The sequence below is a fragment of the Chiroxiphia lanceolata genome, chromosome 4 (genome assembly GCF_009829145.1).
Source record: "Chiroxiphia lanceolata isolate bChiLan1 chromosome 4, bChiLan1.pri, whole genome shotgun sequence".
Taxonomy (NCBI): Eukaryota; Metazoa; Chordata; class Aves; order Passeriformes; family Pipridae; genus Chiroxiphia; species Chiroxiphia lanceolata.
In genome coordinates, this window is record NC_045640.1 from 74,156,248 (window position 1) to 74,168,387 (window position 12,140).

General features: G+C 42.5%; 1 protein-coding gene across 1 annotated transcript; it reads left to right on the forward strand.

Annotated features, from left to right (window-relative positions):
- The first annotated feature begins 333 nt into the window (after nucleotides 1-333).
- Nucleotides 334-11,161, forward strand: NAAA (N-acylethanolamine acid amidase). The gene is made up of 11 exons (XM_032685610.1): nucleotides 334-518; nucleotides 635-799; nucleotides 2,321-2,447; nucleotides 3,163-3,253; nucleotides 5,047-5,123; nucleotides 5,614-5,786; nucleotides 6,563-6,625; nucleotides 7,192-7,258; nucleotides 7,762-7,790; nucleotides 8,676-8,772; nucleotides 9,410-11,161. The coding sequence occupies exons 1-10, from the start codon at nucleotides 349-351 to the stop codon at nucleotides 8,749-8,751; spliced, it is 1,038 nt and encodes a 345-aa protein (XP_032541501.1). The 5' UTR covers nucleotides 334-348; the 3' UTR covers nucleotides 8,752-8,772; nucleotides 9,410-11,161.
- The last annotated feature ends 979 nt before the right edge of the window (nucleotides 11,162-12,140 follow it).

A 12,140-nucleotide genomic window follows, 5' to 3' on the forward strand; every position in this document is an offset into this window, starting at 1 on the left:
TGCTGTGTGACCCAGCAAGCTGAGAGCTATGCCCAGTTACTGCCAAGTCTGTCTGTCCCCTGCCCTCCTTGTAAAAAGGACAGTGTTGGACTGCCTCTAATAAATTTGGCAAGCAGAAGCGCGGGGGAAATGCCCGTGTTAAGCGGTAGCCTGTACCGCTTTCGGTGGTTACTTTGTCACCCTGTGTCGTGCCCGAGGTGCGGGGGTGCCGGCTGCAGGCCGGCCCGGCTGGCACGCCTCGGGGCGGGCGCTGCCGTGTCCCGGCCCTGCCCGGCGGGCGTGGCTGCTGTGGTTGCTGTGGCTGCGGGGAAGGCGGGCTGGCCGCGGGGCCCCGCGCTGTGCTGCGCCATGGGCTGCGGGCCGTGGGCGCTGCTGGCGCTGCTGTGCGGGGCGGCCGCGGCGGTGGCCCCGCTGCGCTGCAACGTGAGCCTGGACAGCCCGGCCGAGCAGCGCTGGCTGCCCGTGCTGAGACACTTCGATCCCGCCTTCCTGCGCGCCGCCGTGGCCCGGGTCATCGAGTGAGTGCCGCACGGGGGGGTGCCCGCAGCGCCCGGGGAGCGCTCACGGGGAGGTGTCGGGGTGAGCTGCTGGCACCGCTGTCCCTCGCTCGGCTAACGCCTCGGGTGTTTTGCAGCGAGAGCGTCCCGAAATGGGTGCACCAGGTCATCCGGCCCATAGCAGCGGAGCTGGAGCAATTCATGCCGCAGCCCTTCGCGGGGGAGATTGTGGGGCTGTGCCAAGCACTGGGAATCAGTCTGGGAGATGGAATCCTGCTCAACTTCGCCTACGAGTCCACTGCGTAAGTGTGCGGTACTTACTGGGTCTGGTTGAGCAGGGGTAGAACTTCGGGCAGTTCAGCGTGGGAGGAGGCACAGCAAGGCAAGTCACTTGTGCTGTTCCTTCTCGGACCATGTCATGTCTTCAGCTAGAAGGCTTCAATCTCGTTAGGCAGTTGGGATCCTGAATGGAAAGAGAAAGTTGTTTTCTATGGCTTAGTGAAAGTAAAATCTAGGTGTTGTGTTCTTGTGTACATATATCTATGTAAGTGGATAAAAATCTGCAAATTTCTGCTAATAAGGTAGATCCCTCCATTCAAAGTAGTTGGGATGGTTTATCTGTAAAGATCATGTAAGCTAGTCTTCTGTCATGTAAAATCACCCAAAAGGCAGCTAGAACAATTAGTTGCCATTTCATTATTTTAACTATTTGTCTGAGATAAAGTTACTCCACTTTATGGATGAATGTTCACAGTGACTGTATAATGTCGCTCTATGATTTGCATAATGGAAAGTGGCTGAAATATTTATAACAGCAATCAAAACTTCAGTGGAAAAAATAGTTTCATTCTGTTCTTTTGCTTTAGAAGCATGTACAGAAGAATAACGAACACTTAGGGGTTACCTGTGAGGATACTAAAAAGGTTTCTCCATACAGGTTTTACAAAAATTCAGGGTATACAGCCATTTCTTGCATTTTGATTGTTTGTTTGTTAGTTGTTTTTTTTTAATGTGTGACATTCAGTTAGTGATCCTTTTTTTTAGAAAGTATTAATATTGGACATGATACTTATTTAAATGCTGGCTTTGTTAGTGTTTCACAGAGGATGCTTATCATACTTGGCCCTGGTGAGATCCATGCAACTTTTCTGAGCATGGATTCTAAAAAAAAAAACAACCCTCAGCTGGGAACAACCTAGTTGCACGAGGAATTTTTTACCTTTATATTTTTGAGAGACAGGGTTGTGCATCACTGAGAAGAAACTTCTAACTCTAGAGGAAATCAGTTGTTAATTTCCTGCTAATGAAATATATTCCATAAAAAAACCTGTTTCAATGAAACTGAAAGTGTTACACAAGCAGTTTGAACACACTTCCTGTCCTAGAGATAACTCTCTTACTGAAATGGCTGATACTTGAACAACTATTGGCATCGGTTTCACTGAAAGGACTTAGTTTGAACTTATCTAGTTATGACTACAAATATAAACATGGTCCAAATTGAAGTGAAATGATCTATCAAAATTAAATGCAGAGAGCAGGACACTTTGTGGGTGTTTTGAGATGTCAGCTTTTCATTGTGATTTAGAAAAGAGATAAAAGGAAATAATGACTTTCCCTGAGTGGAAGTGCTGCTCTCTGCCTGCTCTGTGGTTTCTGACCTGATTTCTTGACTGTAGTGTGTCACTGGACTTCGTATGGAAACATTAATAAAGCACCTAGCAGAACCCAGTTATTCCTGACAGGTTGATCTGTTTTGACTATAACATTGAAAGCACTGTCATAACTCTTCATTCACTGATTTTTGTCTGGTGTGTTTGCAGGTTCTGTACAAGCATTGTTGCTCAGGATGACAAAGGGAACATTTACCACGGTCGGAACCTGGATTATGAGTTTGTTGATATATTGAGCAAGATCACAGTTGATGTGCAGTTTATAAAGAGCGGGCAGGTATGGTCTGGGATTGGCTCAGCTGGGTGGTCTGTCCTGTAGCTGCTTAGATAGGGGGATTTAATGTAGGAATGTGTTCCCATCCCACATAGACTGGATTGTTAGAGCAGCACAGTTACATCCAGGAATGTGAGATGAATGCAGGTTTTCTTTGCTTTCTGGACATCCAGTTTATGATGAGGCATTGGAGAAAATAGAACAGCATAATAAAGATTCTCAAGATTGTTATTTGAAAGGAGGTGTTGAAAGAAAAAAATGTCAAGATACTAAGAAAAGTACTACAGAAAACAAGAGATCAGTTTTGGCAGGGATCTGTTCTAAGGCTTACTTTTTAGACCTTTCTAGTTTTTTGACCAGCATGTGTGGTTTTGGGTCAAGATTTCAAAAAATGAGTTAGTTACTAGTACAGTCTTAGTGTGAATTTGTTCATGTTCATTAGTCCATTTTGCAGATAGAAAACCTGCTGTTTGTTTCTTGCTTGACTGCTTGCTAATTTGAGCTAAACTCCTGTAGCAGCTGGTGATCACTAACAAATGAAATGCAGTGAATTTGGGGCCTCAGTCTTTTTATAGTTTACTTGGCAAGTTTTACTGTAATTTAAGGCACAGTATTTTATAGCAACTTAAGTATGAAAGTCAGAGAAAGAAGAACAGGGTGCTGCTTCCAAATGTTACTAGTATTTTAAGTCGTGTTCTGTTCTGTTTCCTGGTTTCAGGTAGCGTACCAAGGCACCACATTTCTTGGCTACGTAGGCTTATGGACTGGACAACGTCCACACAAGTTCACAATCTCTGGGGATGAACGAGGTAAATGAAATGTCTTCTACACTTGACATCATGTGCTCTGTTGTTGACTGTTGCCTGCCCTGGCCCTTCTCCCCCAGAAGGAAAAGTGAGGTTAAGGTTGCCAGGAAGGATCTGAAAGGGAATGACTTGCCTTGCCCTCAGGGAGTCAAAGTGCGCATGCTGCCGGTTTTTGGCTGCTGTGTAGGAGGAGGTATTTGTTTGTCATCTGAGCTGAAAGTATCAGAGCAGAGGAAGAGCCCTGGGGAGAACTGTGAAAGGCTAACTGTGATGTGGTCAAGAGTCATAGCTGAAGGTGGCAGAGTAGGGGCTGACAGAACAAGAAGCAGTTTGGATAGCAAAGAAACAGCTGCTTTTCTGGTTCTTTGACCCTTCTGCTGTATTCCATCATCTGTCATCATAAGGCAGTTGGAAAGAGGACAGGAAGAGAAATGTAAGACAGATTTAGGGGAAAGGCAGCAGTGTTTGAGAGAATGCAGAGGCACTGGAAAGGCAGCTGAGCAAGATCAGTAATACAGGGAAGTTGAGAGATGTCACTGCTGAGAACCAAAACTTGGAGCAGTGAGGAAGGCAAAGGAAAGGTCAATGCCTCTTCCATCAGTACTTCAGTTTCACAAATATTGGAAGCTAAGTTAACTGAAAGCTTGGGTTGGTATCTTCCATTTTCAAGTTTGTTTGTTTGGTTTTTTGTAAGAAGGTGACACTTTGTTGTTCATTGGCTGATTTGTTTGAACTGGCAACAATGTGGTCTCAGAGCCAACATAGAAAATATTTATTTTTCTCTTGTGGTTGTGATAAGCATATTTGCCTTTTTAATCTCTTAATTGGACAATCTTTTTTTGAAATTTTTATATGATATGCCAACAGTATTCACTGTATGTGTTACGCATATACATTATCTCTGAGTAGGGATTTTGGTATGGAGCACAGGGACCTCTGGGTTCTTGTGTCCTTTGTTAATGCAGCCTTGTTGGAGTCACTAAATTCTTTCCATAGCTGACACACATACTGCTCCTGATACCAGAGTAGTTATTTAATCCTTTCAAAATTGGAGTGTAGTGGGGTCATACTTAGAGATGCAAACCACTTTTAGTTCAGCTTAGAAATAGTCCCAAGTGTATCAAGTCTCTGTAAAGGCCTGATTTAGGAAATCTTGTGGACCAGATCATGTGTGGACCATGAAATGTCTCTTCATTCCATGCATGCTGTACTTCTGTAAATTGGTTGATGCTGCTTACTGATTTATCTGAACTAAAAGGTCTTTTTTTAGTTCACTCCAACTGAACTACAAATTATGGGAAATAAGCATGTGAACTATGGTTGGGCAGGGGAGGGTGACTAAATTAGGGTGAAGGTCTATCAGGTGACAAGCATATTGATTCTGTGGCTGTCCTGTGGTTTTGGTGTATGAAGAATAACAAACTTGCCCTTCTGTTTTCTTACTTCTCCTAATGTGCTTGGTAACACAAACACTATCACTACTGTTTTTTAACTGCTTCCTGATTTCTGTTGTGTTATTGCTGTTTCACTATTTCAGTAACATGAATAATTAGGAGATAATTATCACTCATTTCATGACATGTCTGAGATGCTTTCTGGAAAGCAGGAGTGTTAATCCAGCTGCTGTGGCTGAACATCAGTTGGGATTAGGTTGTCTATTTATATTCCATCAGGATGTTGTGCTCCTTGTTGGCCTTGCTCCCATAAATTATTAACATCTTGTGCTGATAGGCAGCTGTCCTGTTTCATTGTATATATGTATGTTGCATGTATAGTAATTACTTTTTTCTCCCCAGATGGTGGTAGATGGTGGGAAAATGCCATAGCTGCTTTCCTCAATCGGAATTACCCTGTCAGCTGGCTGGTCCGGGATGTAAGTGCACTGGGTTACTTTCTCACATTTCAGTTAAGTCATTTGTGCTTAAACTCACAGGGAAATTGCGTCTTCCAACTTTCAGTTGCACAGAAAGCTTACTGGTTTGATAAGTAAATGGATTTCATAAGAGAGGCTAAGTGTTGTCCCTGAATTGTCAGTAAATGAGAGGCAATTCCAGTCCTTCAAGGGGGGTGATCTCTAATCAATGCCAGAAGTCCTGGAGAAGCTGTACCAAGACTTCCTTCCTAGGGACTATTTCATCTAGTTGTGATTTGTTATGACCAGTTAACACAGTTGCACTCTTAGATGTGAATACCTGTCCCGGGGTTTATTTTAGACTGTTTGATATGTTACTATACTAATGCTTTTCTCAAGTAGCACTTTAGTCATTGACCATTTCCAGACAAAGTGGACCTTTTTGATTCTGAACATGTCCCAGTGCTTGTTTCTGTGCCTGACCTCACTGTCATCTCCTTTTTTGCATCAGACCCTGAGCAGAGCAGAGGACTTCCAGTCAGCTGTTCTCAGACTGGCTGACATTCCCATCATTGCTGAAGTTTACTATATTGTAGGAGGTGTGTCACCCAAAGAAGGCATGGTCATAACAAGGAACAGAAAAGGGCCAGCAGATCTCTGGCCTCTGGATCCTTTAGGTGGAGCGTAAGTAGGAAAAAGCTGCTTTATTTTCTTTTCTTGTATTGCCTCCTGAGTGATAGGTCAGGTTAGTAACAATTTTCTTGAGAGATCCAGGCACCTGGTGGTAATGCTTACAGCTGCACAGGGAAAGCTTGAAACTCTCTGAAAGGAGCCCCAGTTCCTTCTCCTGGAGGAGGTATCGCACCACCTTGTCACTTTGGGCCAGTCCAAAGGGAAAAACATGGCAAAAGCATTTGTTCAATTTTTTAGCCAGATTCCAAAGGAGGCAAGACTTGAAGGCTCTTGCCATCTGTCTGCCAAGTATTGCACCAATAAACTCAGAAACTGGAAATCAGTTGTGTCCCAATGTGGTAGAAGGCTAAAGGCTCAAAAATAACTGTTCCTATCTAGTTTTTTGAAATCAGTAGCTTAATGGAGGAAAGTGATGGTACAGAACTGCCCTGTGGGGATAAGGGGCACCAATGCAAACAGGCAGATGGAATGCTGCAGGCTGCATCTGTTGCAGACCCATTGCTTTTCCAACCATACTTCTAAAGGTCTGTTATTGTAGTCAGGAGTAGTTTTGTCACAAGCCAGCAGGAGTTCAGGGGTTACTCCATTTATGTTCCATGGTCGATGGTACAGGCTGTTATATATATATCAACACAGGGCCCTTGGGCTTGCAAAAGACACAGGGAAGTGGATTTTGAGGGAGGCTTTTCCTTTTGGCAATGCCGAGATGCTGATGCTTGGCCTGAAAGAATTACCTGCTGATTCACCTCTTCCCTTTTTGGTCACAGGTGGTTTCGTGTGGAGACAAACTATGACCATTGGACCACCCCTCCTCCTTTTGATGATCGCAGGTAAACTGGGAGCTCTGTGGTGAGTGAAGATTTTCTTTTTGGAGGAGCTTACAGATTTGGGTGTCTCCTTCTCTGGGCAGGTGTTATCTCCTAGAGCAGACAGCTTATTTACTTCCTGTAATGCCACTTTAGAGAGAATAGATAAGGTGAAGAGCAATATTCATAGATGCCAGGGTAAAGTCTGTGAGGCATGGCTTGGCATAAATGGGAAATTGCCAGGGAAGGCATGGGCCAAAAACTTCAAGTTTAGTAAAAAAAAAACAACTAAAGTTTAGTAAAAGGTAAATGATTTAGATGCACAGTGCAAAAGTATTTGATGGCACTAGGAAGGTGCTCACACGTGGATTTATTAGGCTGTGTAGTGTGCAGAAAGGGATTGGCAGGTTCTGTATTCAAGGGATTAGTAACAACTTCAACAATGTGAGACAAGATCCTGTCACACAACTCTGGGTTATTTTAGGCAAAACAAGCATTTCAGTGTCAAGGCCCTTAGTGAGAAGTTTGTGTTGATGCTTTGTAGCCTTTGGAACAGGAAAGTGTGTTAATGATACTGTGTTTTCCTGCAGAACTGCAGCCATCAAAGCTCTCAATGCTACTGGACAGCAGAACATCAGTTTTGATACACTCTTTAAGGTATTTCTTTAATTCTGAATTATGATTTTCACTTCAAGTGTTGTCAAAGCAGAAATGCAGTAGTTTGGTCAGGGATCTAAAAGCTGCTTTTTTTGTGGGGAACAAGCTGTACTGCACAGTCATCTTTGCAGAGGTGAAGACCAAGTTTGTTAAAATGCTTCTGAATTCCTGTACGTAGGCATTTTGTAATAGTCTGCCAATCCAGGTGGAAAGTGCAAGAGGTGAATCCCATCATCTTTGCGGTTCCTTATTTCAAGCAAAATTATTGCAGACAGTGTTAGACAGACATGAGTGGTATCTACCAGTTAGCTTTGGGAATTGAAATGGGTATTTCAGAGGGCTTTTGAAAGTAATTCTGTAAATGGCCTGATGGTAATAAAAGCTGGAAAACTCCTTAACTTCACATTACTGCTTTTATAACTTCACCCTGGTGCTGTTCCTAAATAGCCTTTTAATTCCCTTTTCATCTACCAAAATGACAACTCTTCAAACTTTCTGTACAGGTGTTGTCAGTGAAGCCAGTCTTAAACATGTAAGTATTAGACTGAGATGATCTGTGCCTCCTGCTTATGCCTCTGGCCACTTCAAAGTCAATCAGAGCTTCCTGAGGGTCTCACTGTGTGTCTGAGTGTCTTGTGGCTTCCCAGCTTAGATTTTGGCTTGTGTTTCTGGCACTGTTTTCACTTCTACAACACTGTCGTGGGTCTGCCCCTCCATCCAAAGAGCTACACTTGGTTGGGCTCAGTCTGATAGTGGGAAGTTGTTTTGGAGTAGTGAAACAAATGATTCCTTTGGAGGAGCAGCTGGACTTTCCGCTGAGTTGTTTGTCCACTTCTGGAACTTTTGGGTTGGTGTTAACACTGAGAGTGGCTTTTTTTGGATGTTCTGATGTAGGTCTGCTTGATGTGTAAAAAAGGATAAAAGTAAATGGGACAGACTTTTAGGTGTGATTTACTGTGTTTTCAAGTGATTTATTTCAGTATCTTGTTCTGTATTGTTGCAGAAATCACACCTTTGCAACACACATTATCCTGTTATGTTTTACACAGAGATCAGTATATTCTCTGGATCACTCATTATCATTGGAGCTTTGCAATGGCTTCCTCTGAGTTAATACCAGGATCTCTTCTTTGTCTTGTAAATGTGAGGAAATTGGGAAAGGAGAGTTGGTATCTCTCAGAGCGGAGATAAACAGTGATGAAATGGATGTGGAAATACCATTCCTTTGCTGTACTGAGTTGAGGAGAGAACACTAAAAATCTGTGCCAGAAGCCTTCAATTCCATCAGCTTTTCTCAGTCTTTCTAAGCCTTCTGTACCTAAGCAGAACACTTGTTTCCACTCAAGCTGCTTTGCTAGCTGTATAAATTAGTGTTGCAGCCTTTGGGATGTCACTGACTCTTCTCTCTCCGTGCCAGTAACACAGTGTACACCACAGTGATGAGTGCTGCATTTCCAGACAAGTACCAGACATGGATCCGAACTGAGCAGTGAAGAGCTATAAGGAGCAGAGGTGTAAGTAAGTAGCATGTTGTACTTGCATTTAAACATTTTGGCTGCAGGGTCACTGAGGGACAAAGTGCTGCAGTGACACTCGAGTGACGTAGTCTGAACTCCTGATGCTGTCCTTGGTTTGCTTGTTGCCCTTGGTTAAATACCTTCCCTTGTTGTTTTAAAGGTCAGTAAGTATTGACTTGCTCAGTGAAGCTCTTGGACATTATCTTAGGGAAAAGTGCTTGATCTGAGTGGAAGGGGGTGGGTGTTGTGATTTGAGGTAGAGGTTCTCTCTGACAATGTTTTGGCAGGTTTTACTAGTCCCTAGTCCAGCACTCCTTAGTCTCCAGGTGGTTGACAGGAATCCCATCAGGAGGGGGTGGTGCATTAGCACCAGAAAAAATTGAGCTTCACTGGCAACAGCTGCTCAGCAATGACATTGCAAGCAGCACCCTCTGAGGGGTTTGTCCTGTCAATTTGCAGAACAAGTCCAAGTCCTTGAACTCACAAGGTGCCTTGTGTGGCAGTTTCAATGTACTTAAAGATATTTCAGATCTGATTTTAGCAAGAGTAATTCCTTTTAGAGATTGTTCAGAGTTTGGTTTTTTGTAACTCTATACCAACTTGTGCTCTCTTATCTATTTTTCTATTTCAACAGACTGAGTGAAAAGCTGAAGCTTTGCAAGATCAGCATATGCTTCTAAAATAACTCTTGGGAGCAGTACAGTCATTTTGGCTCATTAATTATGTGAACCATTTGGGAAATAGTGACTTGTTAACTCTTTAAAGTGTTGCAGGTGATCCTCTTAATGAACTGTAATGGGTGTTTGAATTTTATTTTAATTGATGTTATAGCAGATGTGACTGGTTAAAAATGGCTTTTACTGGTTTTGGTAAGAGTTGTGTAACTGCAATGTAGTTCTGTGCTAATGAATAAGTTTTTGTACTTTACATGGCCAGTAGGTCTGAACATGATGAAATAAAAAGATGCAGCTGATAGACTGATTTCTGGAGGTGTGTGGGGTTACTTGCATGTGCTCATCCTTTCCCCTCACCTGTGAGGGGTTGGTGATATGAGCCTAGCAGGGGCAGATGGAAGAGTCAGCACCATGCAGAGCTGTAGACTATAGTTAATTGATATATCAGAAATCAGGAGCTGTCTCAGGAAGTGTGATAATACTTTGCTCTGTGATGGATGAGAGAAGCTTGTGTTGAGTAGCAGTGATGTTAAAGGGGGACGTGTGTTTTCTTGTGATCAAGTAAAATTGCCTGCAATAGTAAGTTTATAAGTTGTTTCTACAATGTGGAGCAGTGGGGTTTTTGTTGGGTTGTGCTGTGACTGCATATTGAATTTGGACACTTAATTGTACCCTGGAAATAGTGAAGGATTTGAAGAATCAAGACCAATGGATACTGGATTATGTAAAGCTTAGAGGTCCCCTCCTGCACTGGACAGAACTTCACCTGAGGGAAGGTGTGGTCAGAGCACCATTTCCAGATCCATGCTGTGCTGGTGCAGTATCTGTGCACTGGTTATGCAGACTGCTCCAAGAGCACCTTCTGGAGCTGTGGGCCCTTTATCTCCTTGTGCTGAGTCTCATAACCTGCTTATCTGCATCCTGTCCTCCTGACTGGATGAATCTGCTGCAAGCTTTGCCCTGACCCAGTTTGTACAGCAGTTGGATGCCAGAAGGATAAATTTGAACAGAGTTCCTGGAGGAAGATATAGTTATGCTCACTATCTTTGGGATTGCAGAATGCCATTGTTTTAAATTACAGAGCAGGCACTGACACCTGATGGCACCAGGTTTTCCTTAAATAACAGCCTCCTACAACAAAAGGTTTCTTCCAGGTGTGGCTTTGTTCTGTCATCCTGACCTCTGCAGCATTAGGCTGATTATCTGCTAGCAGGGGTGTGCCCAGATGCTACTGGTATGTAAATTTAACCGAATGTATGTTTCAATGTGTACAAGCAGATCTAGTGTGTATAAATCACAAGTATCCGTGAATATTCAGGAACAAATTTGCTGGTGTTGTGTTTGGGTCTTGGCAGCTGCTTGTGCTTGGGAGGTTTAAATAAGGATTTGAGGTTTTTTCTTCGAAATTATTTTCTTGAAAGCCTTGCATTTTGTGTGATAATAAACACTCCAACATGCTCATTGTCAATAAAAAGCTTTCTGCCATCTAGAATGCTTTTCTTGTGCTAATCAAAAACATAAATTACTTTGTGGTTTTAGTTTAATGACAAGCTAAAAATACTAATGAAGTGGTAAATGACACATCATAGTAACTAGATGATTTAACCTGTGAGTAGCTGAGCTACTTTGAATAAGAATTGAAATTTGACAGAAATGCAGAGATGGGATTGCTAATACTTGAAATAAAACTCTTAATGCTGGAAACATTAAAATGTAGTGCTGATGCATTATTTTGGCAGGTTTGGGTATTCTGTGGAATTTTTGCCAAGAAAGGTTGGACTAGATGATCTTTAAGGTACTTCTTGAGCATGGTTCTATGGTTCTATCATGTTTGCTTCTTTAAAAATGAAGGATCACTTATTTCTGTTTAAGATTTCATCTGCTTTGTGTGTCCACTTTTTAAAAGAAAGTACTTTTTTTGCTTTCTCAAGTCTTAGCATTGTTAAATAATGAAACAAAACTGAGGTAAGTAATCCTTGCTTTTTTCCCCATCCTTTACTTTCTGCACTATAGATCCCCTAGCTACAAAGCTGCAGTCCAACAGAGGTAAGGGGTGAAACCATTAATTGTTTTTTCTCTGTAAGTTTGCATTTAGCGAAAGGTGACTTGCAAGTGTGTAAGAGCTGACTCTTAAAATGGGAGAGGCTAACATGCTGTGTATCTCATTTATAATCCTTTCAGTAATCCTAATCCAGGTCAGGTCTGTAGCCTTTCTTAAGGATCACATGAGAGAGGATTCTCTAAGGCAGTAAATAAGTCGAGGGGTCCACACCTCTTCTGGGCTGCACATGTACAAAGACATGGCCTGTCCTGCTGTGTGCCCAAGGGAGCACCTCACTTGATTACATTCTGAGGAGGAGTTTCTGCATCTGTAATCAAACCAATCACTTCAAAGATCATTCATATCTTTGAGTACAGAATAGAACAAAAAATCTACCAAGCGGAGAGCTTCTATTGTGTTTATCTCAACAAATCCTTAACTTAGGAATTGGCAAGGTAAGTTGCATTTTTCGTTTTATTTTTGTGACAGGGTTTTATGTTCAGCACCCACAGTTTGAGGTGAAATATCTTTTTTTATGCTGAGCTGTATAAAACTGCATTTGGGGGTTTTGTATCTGAAACTGACTTTTTTGGCAGTGCAGTAACGGTGGGTGTGTGTATAAAAATAAAACAAGCTTCACCATCTCCTTT

Coding starts and splice junctions, on each gene's coding strand:
- NAAA (XM_032685610.1), top strand. CDS start 349: ATGGGCTGCGGGCCGTGGGCGCTGCTGGCGCTGCTGTGCGGGGCGGCC. Junction 3,254..5,046: donor AATCTCTGGGGATGAACGAG/GTAAATGAAATG, acceptor TTTTCTCCCCAG/ATGGTGGTAGATGGTGGGAA. Junction 5,787..6,562: donor CTGGATCCTTTAGGTGGAGC/GTAAGTAGGAAA, acceptor TTTTGGTCACAG/GTGGTTTCGTGTGGAGACAA.